Source organism: Papio anubis, chromosome 4, assembly GCF_008728515.1.
Source record: "Papio anubis isolate 15944 chromosome 4, Panubis1.0, whole genome shotgun sequence".
Classification (NCBI taxonomy): domain Eukaryota; kingdom Metazoa; phylum Chordata; class Mammalia; order Primates; family Cercopithecidae; genus Papio; species Papio anubis.
In genome coordinates, this window is record NC_044979.1 from 106,679,106 (window position 1) to 106,699,411 (window position 20,306).

Here is a 20,306-nt window from a genome sequence, read left to right on the forward strand (position 1 = left end):
TCTTTGCTTATTCATAGATAATTTATTTACTATTTTAAGTCCACATTTATTTTGGATTATACTGTCCTAAATTATTCTGGTTTTTTGTTGATTTTTTAATACCACTTATACATTAAGAGAAATCATCTTTAATCATACAAAAATTTGCCAGGTTGATAGGCCAAAAACATGTATCATTTTAATGTGTATTTCTTCAAGTTTTTTTGATGGTATTTTTTTCAATTACTCCCCTGGTCAGTTATACTGATATTTTGTTAATTGCCTGTTTATTTCCTTTTCACATTTTTCATCGAATCATTCATTTTTTCTTATTTATTATTGAATTAATTTAATTTTCTTTATCTTTTTCCTCTTCTGTTGATAGAGAAGTCACACATTTTGTTTCTAATATTTTCAATAGTTATTCCCCAATTTTAACATGTAGAGTTGATTTAAAGTCTAAAGATTATCAGTGTCTCTAAGCTTCTGAAAACTGAAAGGAGGATAAAGTAGTTTAGGTTACGTTATAGACTTGCATTGTACGTTACATTCTTCTGTATTTTAATTCCACATAGTTTTAAGACACCTTAAATTAGTTATTATTAGTTAAAAGGTGTGTTAAAACTTAATACACCTTAAATTAGTTATTATCATTGTGTCTTTTACACAGCTATTTCTGGTTTAGATTTGCTTTCAAAATTATCCTTCTTTCTCTTACTCTTAGAGATCATCTGTGAGTGACAAATTCCCTTTAACCTTATTGGAAATGTCTTTATTTTGTTTCCATTCTTGAGTGACAGTTTAACTGGGAATACAATTCTACTTAAAATTATCTTCTTTCAATGCTGTGAAAACATATCATCAGCCCTCCATTCCAGAGCTTCTCCACGGGTGCTGCAGCATATACCTCTCTCCTCATTGCAATGCACTGCTGCCTGGGCACTGGTATGCAGAAGAATTGACGGTCTTGTTGTCAGGGTGTCAGGGCAGGGCTTGCGCTGTGGCCCTTCCTGATGAGCAGCCTTATCTGCTTACCCTCGTGTGTTGTGCAGGCATCATAACTTTCAATGTACTCTGTGACATAAAAATACTCAGGCAAACATAGAGCCAAATCATGAGTGAACTCCCATTCACAATTGCTACAAAGAGAATAAAATACCTAGGAATACAACTTACAAGGGATGTGAAGGACCTCTTCAAGGAGCACTACAAACCACTGCTCAAGGAAATACAAGAGGAAACAAACAAATTGAAAAACATTCCATGCTCGTGGATAGGAAGAATCAATATCATGAAAATGGCCATACTGCCCAAAGTAATTTATAGATTCAATGCTATCCCCATCAAGCTACCATTGACTTTCTTCACAGAATTAGAAAAAACTACTTTAAATTTCATATGAAACCAAAAAAGAGCCCGTATAGCCAAGACAATCCTAAGCAAAAAGAACAAAGCTGGAGGCATCACACCACCTGACTTCAAACTATGCTACAAGGCTACAGTAACCAAAAGAGCATGGTACTGGTACCAAAACAGATATATAGACCAATGGAACAACAGAACAGAGGCCTCGGAAATAATGCCACATATCTACAACCATCTGATCTTTGACAAACATAACAAAAACAAGCAATGGAGAAAATAAATAATGTTTAATAAATAAATAATGTTGGGAAAACTGGTTAGCCATATGCAGAAAACTGAAACTGGACCCCTTCCTTACACCTTATACAAAAATTAACTCAAGATGGATTAAATACTTAAGTGTAAGACCTAAAACCATAAAAACCCTAGAAGAAAACCTAGGCAATACAATTCATGACATAGGCATGGGCAAAGGCTTCATGACTAAAACACCAAAAGCAATTGCAACAAAAACCAAACTTGACAAATGGGATCTAATTAAACTAAAGAGCTTCTGCACAGCAAAAGAAACTATCATCAGAGCGAACAGGCAACCTACATAATGGGAGAAAATTTTTGCAGTCTATCCATCAGACAAAGGGCTAATATCCAGAATCTACAAAGAACTTAAACAAATTTACAAGAAGAAACAAACAACTCCATCAAAAAGTGGGAGAAGATTATGAACAGACACTTCTCAAAAGAAGACATTTATGTGGCCAACAAATATGAAAAAAAGCTCATCATCACTGGTCATTAGAGAAACGCAAATCAAAACCACCATGCCAAATACCATCTCATGCCAGTGAGAATGGCAATCATTAAAAAGTCAGGAAACAACAGATGTTGGAGAGCATGTGGAGGAATGGGAACGCTTTTACATAGTTGGTGGGAGTGTAAATTAGTTCAACCATTGTGGAAGACAGTGTAGCAATTCCTCAAGGATCTAGAACCAGAAAAAGCATTTGACCCAGCAATCCCATTACTGGGTATATACCCAAAGGATTATAAATCATTCTACTATAAAGACAGATGCACACGTATGTTTATTGCAGCACTGTTCACAATAGCAAAGACTTGGAACCAACCCAAATGCGCATAAATGATAGACCGGATAAAGAAAATGTGGCACATATACACCATGGAATACTATGCAGCCATAAGAAAGAATGTGTTTGTGTCCTTTGCAGGGACGTAGTTGAAGCTGGAAAGCATAATTCTCAGCAAACTAACACAGGAACAGAAAATCAAACACCACATGTTCTCAATAATAAGTGGGAGTTGAACTATGAGAACACATGGACACAGGGAGGGGAACGTTACACACCAGGGCCTGTCAGGGGTTGGGGAGCTAGGGGAGGCATAGCATTAGGAGAAATACCTAATGTATATGATGGGTTGATGGGTGCAGCAAACCACCATGGCATGTGTATACCTACGTCACAAACCTGCACATTCTGCACATGTATCCCAGAACTTAAAGTATATTAAAAAAAAAAAATTACTCAGAGCCCTCTTCCATTGTTGCTACTGAAGGAGCAGTACCTGTTAGTCTAACACTTGCTGTGAAGGTGATCATCTTTCTCTCTAACATTTTCTCTGTCTTCGGTGTTTTTCAGGGTCATTGTGATTTTTATCAATGCATATTTATTTATCTTGCTTGGGAGTTTTTATATTTCCAAATCTAAGGATTTGTTTTACTGGCAAATCTTCAGCCATTATTCTTTGAAATACTGCATTTCCACCAATTGCTCTTCTTTCCTTTTGGAACTTCTGTTAGAGTTCTCACCTTCAAGCTGCCTAACAGTCAATTTTTCTTCTCAATTCTTTGCACTGCCTTTTGGGTAATTTTCTCAGATCTGTTTTTCAGCTGATTAATTCTCTCTTCAGTTGTGTCTAACCTATATTTAACATAACACTGAGTTCATTTTTTCCAAAGCCTATATTTTTCATGTTTTATTGCTTTTGTCATCTCTTTATTGTTCTGGGGATTTCAATACTATTTAAAATATGTTTATCTTAGGCCAGACATGGTGGCTCACACCTGTAATCCCAGCACTTTGGGAGGCCTAGGCAGGCACTTTATTTGATTTTCATGTTTTTATTCTATTATGTCAAGTTTTGGGGTGTCTAATCTTACTCTTACTCATTATAGATTGTGAGTCTTTTTTCTCCCACAGCCTAGTCAGAGAAGATTTCATGTTAGCTTCCTATGCCAATGGTTAGGGTTCCCCCACCAGCTAACTTGCAAATGAGGGTGTAGCCCTCTTAAGATCCTGGCTTTTGTGGGAAAACAGTTCTCTTCCTCATTAATATGCAAATGAGGCCTGTTCTCTAAATCCCCACCTGGACACTAGAACTTACACCTCTCTCAAGACAACTACCACCCTGGGGAGGCCACAGCCGCAGCCACAAGTTTAGTGCTTTGGATTTCAGTTCTTTCCTAATCACTGACACCTGTGGATTTCCCTTTTTGTAATAGAAGATCAGAGAAATCATCTAAAATGATCTTTATTGTTTTAAAATTTTAGTCATATTTGAAATAATTGTTTTTGGGGGAGGATGTTTTGGGTATTGCTATGAAACCTTTATACTTACATTCTGTCTCATGGTGTAAAGATTTTCTTTGTGGCCATCTATATGAGGAACATTTTCCAAAGATATATTATGTATATTTTTTGTAGACTATGTATATCTAAACATCTTTATTTTTTATTTCTTTTCTCTTTTTTTTTTTTTTTTTTTTTTGGTCACGGGTTTCACTCTGTTGCCCAGGCTGGAGTGCAGTCGCTCGATCATGGTTCACTGCAGGCTTGAACTCCTGGGCTCAAGCAATCCTCCCGCCTCAGCTAAGCAGCTAAGACTACAGGCATGCACCACCATGTCTGACTTTTTAAGTTTTTTGTAGAGAAGAGATCCAAAACATCTTTCAAATTCAGTTAATCATATATATGCCATTATTTGAAGTCTCTACCTAAGGAATGGTGCTCATCACTTCTCTTCTATATATAATAGTATTGGTTTATATATTTCAAGGTGATTTTATTTAGCATGTAGATATTCTTGATGAATAAAATATTCTATTTTATTTAACACACAGACAGAGACATGAAAAAAAGTATCAACGTAAAAGAGTACAGAGGGTCTGCAACTTACAATGGTTCACCTAGATTTTTCGACTCTGTGATAGTGTGAAACTGTTGCAATTTGGATGTACTTCAAATTTTGAATTTTGATCTTCTCCTGGGCTTGCAATATGCAGTATATGAGATACTCAACACTTTCTTAAAAAATAGGCTTTGTGTTAGCTGATTTTGCCCAGTAGGCTAATGTGTTTTCAGCACATTTAAGGTAGGCTAGGCTAAGCTCAGGTGTTCAGCAGGTAGGTATATTAAATGCATTTTCGACTTAAGATATTTTCAACTTACGAAAGGTTTATTGGGATATAACTCTGTTGCGAGTTGAGGACCATCTGTATTATAAAATAACTTTCTTTTTCGTATCTTTGTATTTTCAATTTTACTTTGCCTGATGTTTATTTGCTCTTTCCCCGCCACCTCCTCTCCCGACTCATTGCACTGGGACTTTGCCTTTGCTGGTATTTCTTGGTCAACTCTGCATTTGCAATTATTGTGTGTCATTTTGTCTTAGGCACATATCTTATAACCAGCATTTGTCCAGATTTTGCTTTTTCAGCCAGTCCGAGAAAGATTTGGTCTTATTTCTATTTTTGTATTTATATATCGAACTTTGAAAGTACAGTTGACCCTTGATCAACACAGGTTTGAACTGTGCAAATCCATTTTTACGTGGATTTCCTTCCGCCTCTATGACCCCTGAGACAGCAAGACCAATCCCTCCTCTTCAGCCTACTCAATGTGAAGACGATGAGGATGTAGACCTTATTAATGATCCACTTCAACTTAATATTAACAAATAGCAAATATATTTTATCTTATGATTTTAATAGCATTTTCTTTTCTCTAGTTTTAAGAATACAGTATATGATACATGTAATATACAAAATATGTATCGATTGTTTATATTATTGGTAAATCTTCTGATCAAAGGTAGGCTATTAGTAGTTACGGTTTTGGGAATTCAAAAGTTATACTTGGATTATTTGACTCTGCCGGCAGTTGATACCCCTAACCCCCATGTTGTTCAAGGGCTAACTGTATAGCCTTTTATTTTGCTACCTTTTGCAATAATGATCAAGTTTCATCTCTTCTACAGCACCCTGTATATAATCTCTGTTGGATTCCATTTGCTTCCAGTAATTTGACTGATTGAATGATTGATACATCCAGCCTTCTTTGAAAGTGAAGCATTTTTGACACATATTCAGCCTCCAGTCCCACCCTTCCCCAACTCCTCTTTTGTGCTGCTGCCTGTGTGACAGTCGTGATCTTAAAATGCAAATCTGGTCATGCCCTTTACCCAGGTAAAATGTGCCAGTGGTTCTTGATCACATAAAGAATATATTTCCAACTTCTTGGCAAGACAGTCAAGATTCTTTACATTTTTTTCCCATCTTATCTTCTATTCTCTCTCCCATATTCCTCTCTGTTCTCCAGCCATGAAAGTTTCCTCTTTCTAATGCCTCAAGTGGTTAGGGTATTTTTTTAATATGCATTTACAGCATACACTCTTACCTCCCCACTGGAATTTATTTTAAATTGTGGTTTTATTGCATTACCTCCAATCCTTAATTCAAGAAGTATATCAAAATTCTTAAATTTTCCACCCTTCCTTTTTCTTTCTCATTTTTCTTTACCATAAAACAGACTGAATTGGTTGAAAAACAGTCCTGCATATCTACAGGTTCTGCATCCTTAGATTTAACCAACTGAGACTGAAACTATTTGGGGAAACAAACAATAAAAAACATAATACAAACTCTAAATTTTGAAAATGATAGAGTATAAGCTATTTGTGTCACATTGACATTGTATTAGGTATTATAAATAATCTAGAGATGATATAAAATATATAGGAGGATATGCATAGGTTATATGCAAATATGATGCCATTTTATATAAGGGACTTGGGCATCCTGGGTTTCGTTATCCATAGGCTCCTGGAACCAATCCCCCATGGATCTTGAGGGATTGATCGCATATCATCTAGTTAAGCTATGCTAAAGATCCCTCCCTCAAACCACCGTGGATAACAGAGGAAAGGAAGGAAAGGGAAGGGACGGGGAGGGTAGGGGATTTCCTTTTTGAGCAGTGACAGTTTTCAGCCACCTCACGTATAATCCTCACAAGTAATAGCATTTCCATTATAAATGAGTAACAGGCACATAGTAAATGACTTGCCTCAAATTATCTGTTTGGAGAAGTTCACCAAATGCACACTATCTCATTATTTCATCTCATTACTGTTCCTTCTCTCTTCCTGATTTTTGCTCACAGCCCTATCTCTTACCTATTCTAGGAGCTCAGGAGTCCTCTGCACTCTTCTGTCTCTCTCACCCCCATGCTAATGAGGTCTTCGCTTCTCTTTAATAACTACCCTCCTCCCCATTTCTATTGCTACTACCAAAGTCTAGGCTCAAATAATGCTGGCTTGGGATTATTTCAAAAATCTCCTTGCTAATATTTCTGCTTCCAGTTTTCTCCCACTTCAAGTTTGCCCGCACAAGGCTGTTTTGTATCTGCGATATTTCTGAATGGCAAATCTGACATCACACTTCTTAATGCACTCTCTTTTGCCCTCAAGTAAACATCCTTGCCAACTCTGTCAGGATTTTCAGGATTTGTGCTTTTCTTCCTCTGCAGTGTTATCACCCTTTGCTCTCTCATAAGCATCCTGCACAGCAACCACATTGAATGACCTACAGATTCTTGAGTTGTTTCAGATCAGCCTGCCTCCATGCTTTGTTCGCACTTTGCTCTACTTAGGTTTCTCTCTTACATGGTGAAAATCCCTTTTTCAAGATTTTACTCAAGTTTCTACTCCTCTCTTGCTTTCCCTTATACCATTTTGGAAAGTGTTGGTCACAACCTCCTTTCTACTATTCTACCTTGTACCTATTTATATAATGCTATTTACCACACTGTGCTGCAACTTGTTGGTTTTATATTTGACTAAGTTGCTTGTCATTTCCCTGACTTGATAAATTTTGTTCTCATTTTTACAAATGTTAATTTTACAAATTTTTTTCTTGTTGAGTTCCTAGGGCCTATCTCTAAGCACACTTTTGATTATTGAATGGATATTTCATTCCCCTTAAAATGAAAGGTTTGTGTTAATTGTATTTTCATAACTAAAACAAAATGGATGAAAGGTATGCATGTCACTGGGGACACCCATTGCTTTGTTCACTGTAAAAGCAGGTGGACAGGACATGCTGTAGTTGATAACTGAAGGATGGCTTAGAATGGACTTGCAATTAGACTCAGGAAATATTCAGCCTTGCACTTTTTCTTTTGCAATTACTATTAGCTTTCCCTGCCCTTAAATGTTGTCACAGAGGTTTGAGAGGCCAATTCATTCTCCTTCCTCCTATGTGTTCTGAACAAGAATAAGATAGGAATTTAAACATCAGCAGATTCAAATTATCAGTTTTATTTTGAGCAAGGCGAATGGGAGAACGCAACTTGGACTTCATGACATCAGTCTTCCTACTTTACTTCTGCCTTGGATTTGGCTGAATTGCCCAGGCTTAGGAAACTGCAGGCAACAGGAGATGAGTTGGAGGCGGTAGGCTTATTGCATGGGAAAAAAGCCTTGGGCAGCCTGGAGAGAGAAGGTGAGGTGGCCAAATATGGGCAACAATCCTTCCCCACATGGTCACAAAATGAAGGGAAACAGATGGCATACTCTTCAGATCTCACAGGTCCAAAGGATGGTCTAAGGAGGAGCTGGAGAACGCTGCCTTTTATAGTCCTGAAAAGGTTTCTTTCTATTAAATGCACCAAAGCCGGAGTGCCAGAAGAGAGAGGGGCTGGATCTTCCCAGCCAAGGTCACAGGACAGATACATTTCTTAAACCCAGAGTCTCAGGACCTCAGAGATCCTGGTCCAGAAAATTCCCTTTTTCATGGATTGGATCTTGTAACCCGTAAGTAAAAAATAATATGACTTTGTTTGCTTTCTTTGACCTAACAGTTACTGTTTTATCATGATGATGGGTAGATTAATAAATGCTCTTGACAGCAAGTACATGTTAATAACATCAAAGCTTAATGATCAACGAATTAACAGCTCAACACTCAGGTGTGAGTGCTCTGATGGGAAGAAGGAACTCCTGTGAATGGCTTTGGATTGCAAAGGACTTTTTTTCCTGCAATGCATGCAGTGCTCTGGACCATATCATCTCAACCCAGGTCAATCTGTAATTGCACATCCTGTTGACGGTAAAGAGCAATGACCTGGATGCTTCCACAGCTTGTGCTGTGAGGCCAGAGTGGCTTGTGCTGCACCACGCTTAATACTGCACCTTGGACCCTTCTGACATCCCTCCCAGGGCTGGAAGTTTACAATCCTGATAATGCCTCCAGTGGAAATGACCTAAGAAACATCCTTTGCTGGGCTCTGACCCATAATTAATCCACAGTTAGATTTATTTAGTTCTGGCTTAATTTATTTCAGGTCTGTGGGTTTGCATTCTTTTCACTGCTAAATGTACTTCCTCAAAGTTGTGATGTGTTTAATTTGACCCACTCTATAAATTATATCATGGTAAGAAAGAAAAAGATGAGAAAGTCATGGTCAAGAGACAACAATGTAAAAGGGATAGATATTTTCACACAGTGGGTCTGATTTTCTCAGTGAGTAGAGATGGTCTTCTAAGAAGTAACATTCTCCACTGATGCTCCGAGCCTATGGTGACCTAGTAAAGGTGGAGGGTTTCCCACAGCAGTGTTTTTCAAACCAATGTACATACACATCACCCAATTCAGCAGGTCTGGGGCAGAGCTGAAGAGCTGGCATCTCCAACAAGCTCCTAGGTGATGCTGATGACTTAGTAGCAAGAACCTAAGTTACTAAATCAAAACACCAGCTCCCCAAATCATCACAATCCATTTTATTCCACAGCATGTTTAAGGGAATGTTATTTTCAGGAAGATGTTTGGGATTAAAATAATTAAAAAAAACTGGAAATTCACACATTTATGTATCTCTTCTTTTCATTAAATATATATCTGTTTGGCAAAAAATGTTAGACTCTTTTGTACAAAAACAAAGCCAAAAAAAAAAAAAAGAAAAAAAAACACTAACCCAAAACTCTTGCAAATTGTAAATACCAGTAATAATTACAATGATGTAAACTTGGATGTCTGACAGTTTGACCATCCTGTGGAACTCATGTTGCAGCAGACCTCCCAGGAGAAGGTAACACCAAACCCTTGGATAGCAACAGCCTGTCCTAGAGGCATTTAGGTTTAGTCTATTAGAGATGGAGCGAGACTACTGATTTCACCATTTGTGCTTTCAGCTAAAAGGCTGGGAGTGTGGGTGGAAAAGAAGAAGGCAGTTCTGGCCTGGGGCAGGGAGAGGAAACCCCAGACTAGCTGGTGAGGAGGGAAGATTTGTCACGATCACAGTGCAGACGCAAAGTGGGCGTGGGACCTGTGGACTGTTCGGGAAACTGATGCTAGGGAGGATCACGAGGAGGCTGCGGCTGCTGCTCTTGGGACCAAAGAGGAACAGAGCAAGGCAAAAGCAGGGAGGGAGGTGGGAGGAGATTTGAGCACAGATCTCAATTCAAGTGGAACTGGTGGTACGAGATGATTCTAGAGAGAGGGGAAAGGAGGATGTGGGGTTTGGTCTTCTTACCAAATAGCTGGGCCATTTCCTCCAGACAGGGGCCGTGGGGCACTCCCCTTGGTCTGGTGGGCAAGTTTTGGGGCAGTCTGGGGCTGCTGGCTTTCCTGCCACGGGGAAGGAAGGGCATGCCTGCGGGGGGCTAGGATGGAAGGGCCCTTTGGCCTTCTCACTAGCAGTAGGCTTCGCTCTTGTCCCACCGGTGGACTGCAGCCATGGGAAGTGACCTGAAGCAGTGGAGCCGAGGAACAGAATCAGGGTGGTGAGCAAGATGCCAGCTAGGGGCTGAAAGTTGCCGGGGTTAGAGGTGATGCTGAAGGGAGTGTGGACCCACAGCTTCCCTTTACCAAAGGAGGGTTCCAAGGCGTGGGCATGTTTTCATTCCTCTCTCCTGTTAGCTAGGTGTTCCAGTTTTGGAAGGGGCGTGTCTGGGCCCGGCCACTTCAGTTACAGTCATAGACGAAGTCATAGTTGCTGGGCTCCTTGGGAATCGGCGGAGGTGCATCAGGGATCTGGATGTTTTCCAGGTCCAGTAGGCGGAGCTTGATTTCCATGCTGAGCAGGGTGTCCAGGTCATTCCGCGTCAGGTCGCTCATCATGTCCTTCCCGAGTAGTGCATTCAGTCCATCCGTCCAGATACAGTACTGGCAGGGAGGGAGGCAACAGCGATCATTACTCGTGGCAATTGCAGAAGTATTAATAGTAAAAATAGCTAACAGTGAATACTCATCACTCAGTAGGCTCTGCGCTAAGTGCTCTGCCTACTTCGTCATTTCATATTCACAACATCTCAATATAAAGTCGACACTTCTGTTATCATCTCTGTTTTATAGGTGAAGGAACTGAGGTACGGAGAAGTTAAGTGACTCAGTATTACATAGACTGGGTGGGATTTGAACCCAGGCAATCTGACTCCAGTGCCTGTGCTCTTCTCTGCAAAGAATGGCTCTCTGTAACAGCTGAGGATTGGAGTTCTCCATGACTTGCAATGTAACACCTATGTGGTAGTCTATGACTTTTAGGTATTGGTGGAATCTACCAGTCCTGGACTCAACATCAGGTGAAGCTGGCTTCTTTCTGACTCCAGTCATGGCTCCTAGTCTAGTAGCTCATCTCGGCCTGTCTTGTCTGATTCCTAGCATTCACAATGACAGCCCTGTCCCACGCTGGAGCCAATGGCCAACAGTAGTCCCACCTTGGTGTTTCTCAGCTAAAGGGCTAGGAAATAGCCTTCTGCTGCCCAGTGTCTGGCAGCCAAAATGGTTAAAATTATTGGGCAATCTTAATGGGAGGAGGGTTGGCTGCCTGTCTGGGGACCTCTTTAGCCTTTGTCTCCAGTTCCTAAGGTTTCTTTTCACCAGGTCTCTGGGGCCTGATCCCTGGGGACATTATCTGTTTTGGAAAGACCTTCAGAGTCCCCAACTAAGAGTCTGATTCTTCTCCTCTCATAGCCTTTTGTCTCTCCAGGAGACTATGATCTCTCTGAGGGAGAAGGAGGAACTGTGCCTTGTCTGAGGACCTGCTTTTCTCTTGTTAGCTTCCCTCCCAGAGGCTGGAGTTCTGTACTGACCTGGACAGAGAACCATGACACCTGGTGAAAGAGGCACCCCTGCTGCATCACAGAAAGCTGCTTGGCGTTCTGGATGCTGGGCTCCACTCACACACTGGAGTTAGGTTTCTAACAGTCCTGTATAGGATTCTATAACAGCAATTGTTCTCCTATTTTGTTCAAGTGATCTTCCTTCTACCATGCACTTCAGATTCCCAACTTTTCTGCCTCACTAGGTCAAGTGGCAATTCCAGACCCTCCTTAACCTACTTTGGCACTGTGGTTATCTGGACTGTATTCCATGGTAGCAGATCTCAACATAAAAGTACCCAAAGTATACAGAAAAACACTATATAAATCTCTAGTCACCATGATGTGATAGAAATCTTCCATGATGCACATCGGTGGTCCTACTTTTTAAGCTGAGGAGGTGCACAATGGGTGTATTCTGAGATCCGTGTTTGAGGAGGGCAGCGTTGATTTGGAGGGCTTTCGTTCTACCGTGGTTAGGTGATCTCAGCCAAAGCATTTAACCCATCGAAACATCAATTTCGTGTTAAGGGATTTCTGGAAGAATCAGTGTCCTCATGATCTGATTCTGAACATGTCTAACCATCCATTTCTGCAGTGCGTTTCTTTTTAGAAACAACAGACACAGAAAATTTTATTTGAAAGTACATCGATCAATAAATAAAAACCCTGTAGTATTGATACTGAATTTGAGTTGGAACTATCAGTATCAATTCATTATGTAGTTTATCTTAAAAAAAAAAAAAACCCTCCTAGCTCTGTCCCCAAAAAGGGCTAAAAAATAAAATAATGACCAACCAAGAACCATTGCACCATGGTGTGCAATGACCATAAACATACTTCATGCTTAGATTCTGATCACTAAATACCATTTCCCACTACAAGTAATAAAGGCTCCACAGAGAAAAGGCAGGAAACAAAGATAAACCTGGAGCACCCCATCATACCAGAATGCCAGAAAGTTGTCAAAGACATAAAGGGTCCTCCCAACAGGACTCAGATGCCAACCCAATGGTGTTCCTATTTATTCCAGACCAGATAACTTAGAAACTAATAATGACAGTAACTGCAACATATTGAGACATAATTCTGTTTAAATGCATGATTTCCTACTCAACTCCTGCCCCCAAATGCCTCATTGTTCTTCTTTGAAAGACAGTATTTTGAAAACTGGTAAAGAGAATCAAGTATTTATCCTGCCTACCATATGTAAATTGTATAACTTTAGGATAACCAAATAGTTGATGAGGCCAGTTTCTCTCTATCCCTTTAATAAATAAAGAAGGAATTATAAAATTAGGATATCAACCTTTTGCAACCTCTAATGGTTCCAAGGATCCAGACAACAATCATCAGTGCCTGCTAACATCCAAGAAAGGGGAGCAAGAAATCACCATGAAAGTACAAACACCACTGCTACTGCTTAGAAAGGGAGCCTGAATTTGATTAATCCTTTAACTACAATTCATAGGACATACAGGGGACAGATAAATATATGAATTATACTGCAGGTTGTGGTGAGAACAATAATACCCGCCTTCCAAAGATACCCACATTCTACCCCCTGGATCCTGAGAATATGTCAGGTTCTGTGGAAAAGGGACTTAAGGTTGCTATCCGCTGACCTTAAAATAGAGAGATGATCTTGGATTATCCAAGCAGGCCCAATGTAATCCCAGAGGTCCTTAAAAGTGAGAGAAGGAAACAGAAGAAGAGTCAGAGTCAGAGAAGTGAGAGGTAGAGGGAGATCTGACTGTGGAAGAGGAGGCTGAAGTGATGTGATGAAAAGGTTCAACCGGCCATTGCAATGGATGGAGGCCAAAGAGTGCAGGTGGACTCTTGAGTGAAAAAGACAAGGGAAAATTCTTCCCTAGAGCCTCCAGAAAGGAACACAGCCCTGCTGACACCTTGATTTTAGCCCAGGATACTCACATTTGACTTTTGAAGTCCAGAATTGGAAGATAATAAATTTGTGTTCTTTAACACTAAATTTGTGGCAGTTTGTTACAACAGCAACAGTAAGCTAATACATAAACTTATAATCAGCACAGTCTAGACTATTAACATTACAGGTTTAATGACCTGTTTTTCCCAATAAATAAATTTCAAGGAAAAAAGGCACATGCTCATGATTGTGAGAGACAGAGAAAGAGAAATCTGTAGATTCAGATAAACCTAAGAAACATGTCAACCAACTGCTACGCATGGATCTTATTTGCATTCTGACTTGAACAAAGTATGAAAGAAAAAAACACACAAATGAGACCATTAGAGAAATCTGAAAATTGACGGCACATGGTTTAATAAATAAATACCACATTATTAATTTATTTGTGATCAGGGTATTGCAGTTAACAGATTTTAAATCGAGTCTTTATTATTGGGAGACGCATACAGGAATATTTATACATAAAGTGATATCCAGATTTGCTTCAAAATAATCATGGGTGATGGTGGAAGAGTAGATGGGAGCACAGATGAACCAGATTGGCCATGAGTTGGTGACTGCAGAAGCTGAGTGATGGGCCTGCCAGGAATGTGCGAGCTCAGTGCCTGCTCCTTCTCTTCCTAGCCCCACAGTGTAGGGGTTAAGTGAGGGGCTTCTGGAGCAAGGCTGCCGGTGTTTAAATCCCAGCTCCGTCTCTTACTACTTGTGTGACCCTGAACACGTTTCTGAAGCTCTCTTGCTTCATTTCCCTCTTTTAGTAAATGGGGATTATTTCAGAGTTATATGAGGGTTAACTGAGGTGAAATATACATATAAAGCATTAATGGTGCCTGGCAGAGAGTAAGCCAGGGTCGTTATACTTACAGTTGACCCTTGAACAACATGGGTTTTAACTGTGTGGGTCACTTATACATGGATTTTTTTTTTCAATAAAACTTACACCAAGTGTGCCTGTCCCTCCTGCTTCCTCTTCCACCTCTTCCACCTCTCTAGCCTCTGCCACCCCTGAGACCTCAAGACCAACCTGTCCTCTTCCTTCTCCTCATCCTACTCAATGTGAAGACAATAAGGATGAAGACCTTTATGATGATTCTCTTCCACTTAATGAATAGTAAACATATTTTCTCTTCCTTATGATTTTCTTAACATTTTCTTTTCCCTAGCTTACCTTATGGTAAGAATACAGTATATAATACACATAACATACAAAATGTGTGTGAATCAACTGCTTATGCTATGGGGAAGTCTTCTTTCTGGTCAACAGTAGGCTATCAACAGTTAAGTTTTTGGGGAGTCAAAAGTTATGGGCAGATTTTCAACTGTGTTGGGGGTCAGTGCCCATAACCCCCATGCTGTTCAAGGGCAACTGTATTAACCTTTCTATTGTTGAGGTATTCAGTTCTGGGAGGTCTCTTCCTGCTCATTTAATAAATGAGAATGTCTGTAATAGAACTTTCTATTGTATGTTGTAATTATGGAAATAAAATGAGGTAATAGAGAGGAAAGTGGTCTGAAGTAATTAAAAGTGTTCACAAGCATATGGCATTTTTCTCTTCATTGTATCTATAAGAAGTGGCAGATATGAATAAAAATCTGGCAGTCCCAGAGCATTTATCTTGATCTGGAATTAATGTACACTGGGGAAAACAGCCTTGCATAGATTTAAATAACATCCAAAGTTCTACTATTTTAAGTAGTTTTGTATACAGCTCTATACATCTTGAATATGGTGGCCTGTGTAGAACCACAATTTTATTTAAAAACAGAAACAGTAGGACACAGTATCTATTTTCAGAAAGATGAAGACAAAGTCTTACCCTTCAGCAAACTAAATGTCAAGTGACACAGAATTATATTTAAGCACCATTCTAAATGCAGGATTTGTGTCTAATCTTTCCTCTCTCTTTGGGATATACAATTTTATTCAAAAGCTTCAAACCAGTGAAAACCAGATACTGAATAACTTCTAAATGAGCTAAATGTCCTAGGGGAAATGGGGAACAAAAATCAGTTTCTATTAAAATGTTCTCTTCCTTTCTAAAAGCTGTTTATGCAACCACATGCAAAACAAAAATTTGAATGGTATCATCTAAAAATAAAAGTTTCAAGCATGATGTTGGGTTCCAGTTTATAAAAGAAAGTTAAATCAGCCATAACTGCCACTTTATCTTACAAATGCATTTTCCTAGATTTATGCTAAATATTTTAAATATAGCTGACAGCGTGCTGCAAGAAGAGAAACAAATTATACATATAACAAGATGTCAGAAAGGAATAAAAGCATCTCGAAAATAAAATCCCAACAGCAGAGACAGCCCTAAACCTCTTAAAATAGCTTAAAGAAATTTGGTAGAAAACCTACTTCCTCAGATGTTTTAAAGAAGAGAGACCAGTTTATCTTGGGAAAATCCAGACCAAAAACGAAAAATTCAATGAAAACCAAAGCTGTAACCAGGGCCGCTTCTTTCTCTGGATTAACAACTATGCCTTTGCTGCATTTGAGGCCTTTTACATCCTTTTTCTTTACCAGGCTACTAAGAAGTTGAATCTGTTGCAAGGGGCAGTTTATCAAGAGGTTTCTATTCTACTCCAAGTCAGCAAGATGCCCCTTGGTGCGTCATTTTTTTAGGCAGGTCTATTTTTCTTAAGCGAAATTTCTTTCTTTCTAATATTTTTCTTGAGAAAAGATTACATTCTCTCATAAATTATCCCCCCTGAGACCCTTACCTCATGCTTGTCAGGAGCGATGAAGTTCAGTTGGCAGTTTGAGTCATACAAGATGGAGAAAGCGAGTTCAAGCACCTCCTACAAGAGATGAGAGAAAACAGCACCTTAAGGAAAATCGGCACATTTCATTTTGCTGTTGCAAATGGCTGCACATTGACCATGGAATAGGGCCAGCTTGTCTAGACAAGCAGAGCTGCAATGAGGCTGATGGAAGGAGGAACCATGTTCTTCAAGGTTCACGGCATGATTCCTTCTCTCCATTCAGGGCGGTCTGTGTACCATCTCATTTAATTCACATGCAGCCCATGTAGCAAGTGTTTTCATCCCCTTTATGAGGCGGGGCTTAGAGAGGTTCAATGAGTGTCCAAGGTGACAGCCCCCGCCTCTGCCACCACAACCGTGTTATTCTCCTTTCTTTGCATCTCCCTTCCAGAGAGGCCACAAAAAAACAGTAAACTCCCAATCAACAGCATTAAGGACTGTCCTTCTTTCTATCATCCTAAGACAGACAGACAGGCCCACCGAGGTATGAATTCACTAAAATGTGGACGCTACGCCAGCTGTAAGGAGGCTTCTAGGTGAACCCATTATCTTTACATCTGTCCTTTGACCTCTGAGCTACTGTACAGTAAAGGCTACACAAAGCTTAGGTTTTACCCAGCAGAGACTCCAAGGTATGATCGAGAAGCATGGTCTCACTCATTGGTGATCACTTACGGAGTACGCACAATTAGCCAGGCCCCAAAGGTCCAGGGACCAAGTGACATTTTCATTTCATTGCAGATGAATGACCAATGGCCAAAGCACTCAGTGTCATGTCTAATATGTACATTAAACCACACTTCTCAGACTGTACATGCTGTACCAATACTGGGTAGGACAATCATTCTAGTGGTCTGAGTGGTCAGCAGAAGATGAGAATCATCAGCTCATCTCAGCATCCTGAGGACTCCTAGTCTGGAGGGGAAGGGCCAAGTGTATCCAAACCAATGCTCTACACTGTTCCAGCATGGAGGTTCTAGTATGCCTTCCTTCTCTGTGCTTCTATTAGGCACCAGGGATGACCATCCCTCTCCCCTCCTGTGATCTGCGAGCCATATTGCTCAGTAATTGCCCACAAAGCATTCTTTCTTAGGGAGCCAGATCTCTTCACATCATTCTCTACCTTGATATCTGTTAGAGAGTTTGTCTTTCACCTGTGACTCACAGCAAAAATGCTCCAGAAAGATAAAAGGCAAAAAGATGAGGTCAGTGCCTACAGATTTCAGAATTTCAGACGGATTAAAGAATTATTCCAAAGTGGCTGCATCCCTCTCCCGACACAGTCCATCATCTAACTATTTCTGGCTCTCATGGAGTTCTCAGTGTCTGGTTCACCTCCAGCTGTCCCTCAGTGAGAGGTGGCAGGACTTGTTCTGAGGATAGACCTACCAGCATCTCACATTCAAAAGGTCTCCTCACCTTGACAGAAATAGAAACAAGGGAAGGAAAGAATGCTGAGTCGTGGAATGGGAGCTATTCTGCAAAAATGCTCTCCTCATTTTCTATTCTTCTTCTTTAGGCCCTGACTCAGGCCTACCCAGTAAAGACAATAATGTAAAAAGGAAGTTTGCTGAAACAAGCAAACAAAAACAATTTGCCATTAAGTACAGCATCTGTTTCCATAACCATCTCTCTTGGGACTTTTAATTTATAAATTAAAAGAGTCACAGACTTACTATTAGTACTATAAATTCATATCATCCTTTAAAAAAAATCAGTATGAAAATCATATCAAGAACCAGAGATGCTATGCCTGAGATAATTTCAAAAGAAAAATTCAAAAGAAAGCAAAAGCCAAATATTATTATCTGAAAGAACATTATGAGAAACTAACCTCTCCCTCTTTTGGGTAATAAAGATATCATAAATTAGCCACCAAGGGAAATATGTTTGGCCAATCATTCAGTAAGATAATTATGGGGAGCCGAAGTTAAGTGGAGAAAAGCATGAGACATGAACACCGTGTATACACTGATCACAATTATGAATAATTCCTACTTATGGACAGAGACTGGAAAGAAATATGGGAAATGAAAATAATTATGGTAAGGTGACAGGTCATAGGTCATTATCTCTTCTTACAACTGTTTTTTCAACAAAATGCTATGCTATAATTTCAAAAATTCATAAAAATTGTTCTCAGATTTGGCATGTTCATTAAAATGACAATTTCTTCACTAATCTTGGAGTCATTTATTAGGCAAACTCTCTGACTCATACTTGAGAGATTGGAGAAAAAGGAGGGAGTGAACTTTGCTTCTGAACAACCAGTCAGGATATTACAGGGGGCCCTCAGAGGTAAACAGGAAAAGGTAAAGTTCATCCAGGCCCCTTTGGGCTGACCCTGGGTGACAAGTGCCTGACTGCTCAGGGAGATCACGTGGCCGATCACCCCTGGCTGACAAGAGCCGGTGTGAATAGCACCACAGCCCAGATGTGCTCCCGACAGGATGCTGAAGTCACTCGAGACCGGAGTGTCAGCGTGGTTACTACTGTGATACTTTCTCTTCTGCAGGGAGATGGAGAAGGAAGGAAAAGGATGCGAACTTTGGGCTTTGCCCTTCTATGACATATACCACTCACGACATGAATGATCAGAACTGTCATGACCTAGATTCCTGATAAACACAGGCAAGAAATGGGAAATTCGTGAGAATGTCAATTCCCACTTTAATTTCACCAAAGCTGCCTGGGAGGGGGTGGGAGGAATTAATTCTCTGAGCTGCATGTCTGTGTTAAAGGGTGCTATCGCTTATAATGGGTTTTATTGATGTCTCTGGCTTGCTGTTGTTGAGTCATTGGTGAAGGTCAGCTCTTCAGCACTTGGAGCAGAGAGGCTGCAGAGCTGGGAGCAATGGCACCTCTCAGGCTAACACTCCAGAAGCTGCCACCTGTCCACACCGTCCATGAGGGAGAAGGTGCCAGGTGGTGAAGGAGTAGACTGTCACTGATCTGTGTCCCCCTCAGGGCCTACTTGCCTCCACACACCACAACACTCACTTAGACATCGAATGCTCAGAGGCTTTGTTGCTCAAGACTGAAGCTCTTTTATTCCTCTGGTTTTAATGCAGTGAAAAATTACATCTAGAAGTAGCTTCTCTCCATTCTCTGCTGCACTGATGCCTGCTTGCCACCTTGTCATGTGGAGGAAGCCTGAGTTCTAGGGAAAGTGGAGGCAGAGGAAACCGAACATCCTTCCATGCCCTGAGGCCCCTGACCTTTGTACTCAACACTCTGGCCCTGGGACAGATGACAAGGCACACTGTGTCAGCGGATGCTCAGGAAAATGGTTCCTGGGTTTGGGGACTGCCATCTTCCATGGGTGAAATGAGGAACTGACTGATGACAAGAGTAGAGTTCTATGCAACACATTTTTAGTGTGCGGTATTGGCTGTCAATCCTTATGTTGTTGGAGGGTAACGCACCACATTTGGCCATTTTGCTAGCATTCACTTAACTATGCTGGTTCTCGATTTATCCAGGTCATCATGAGGGCAAAACCTTTTGATAAAAGACACAGGATATAACTTGGTATGTGTGTGGGTGTTAAATTATGGTCACAGAAATAGCAGTAGATTTCAGAGCTATAGTGTATTACTGCCCAGATATCTATGAATTTGAGTTTCTATTTTAGAAGGCAAAAACCAATCATTCATGTCATCCACTCACTCATGTAGTACACAACAGAGATTACCTTCTTCAGGTAGTTATAACTCTCCAGCCCCCATCTATCTTAGCAGCTTAACTGGCCAAGAGTTCTCCAACTCACATTCTTCTCCTCATCCCCATCCATCCTATACTCCGAATTCAGTGTTTCCCAATTAGAGGATGCTGTTCACATGAGCAAAGGCCC

The 20,306-nt window shown here is 40.3% G+C and overlaps 1 protein-coding gene across 12 annotated transcripts in view; it reads right to left on the reverse strand.

Annotated features, from left to right (window-relative positions):
* Window positions 1-20,306, reverse strand: part of ELMO1 (engulfment and cell motility 1) — a 620,389-nt gene that overhangs the window by 39,040 nt on the left and 561,043 nt on the right. For 5 of the 12 annotated variants that reach the window (XM_003896095.5, XM_009203098.4, XM_003896097.5 and 2 more), the window contains 2 exons: window positions 16,412-16,489; window positions 9,403-10,801 (listed from right to left, as the gene is read on the reverse strand). In XM_003896095.5, the coding sequence (XP_003896144.1) occupies window positions 10,601-10,801; window positions 16,412-16,489 (279 nt within the window). In that variant the 3' untranslated portion in view covers window positions 9,403-10,600. Of the gene's footprint in view, window positions 1-9,397; window positions 10,802-13,361; window positions 13,421-16,411; window positions 16,490-20,306 lie in introns of those variants that run through there. The other 7 variants (XM_003896098.5, XM_009203095.4, XM_009203093.4 and 4 more) reach the window with 4 other exon arrangements.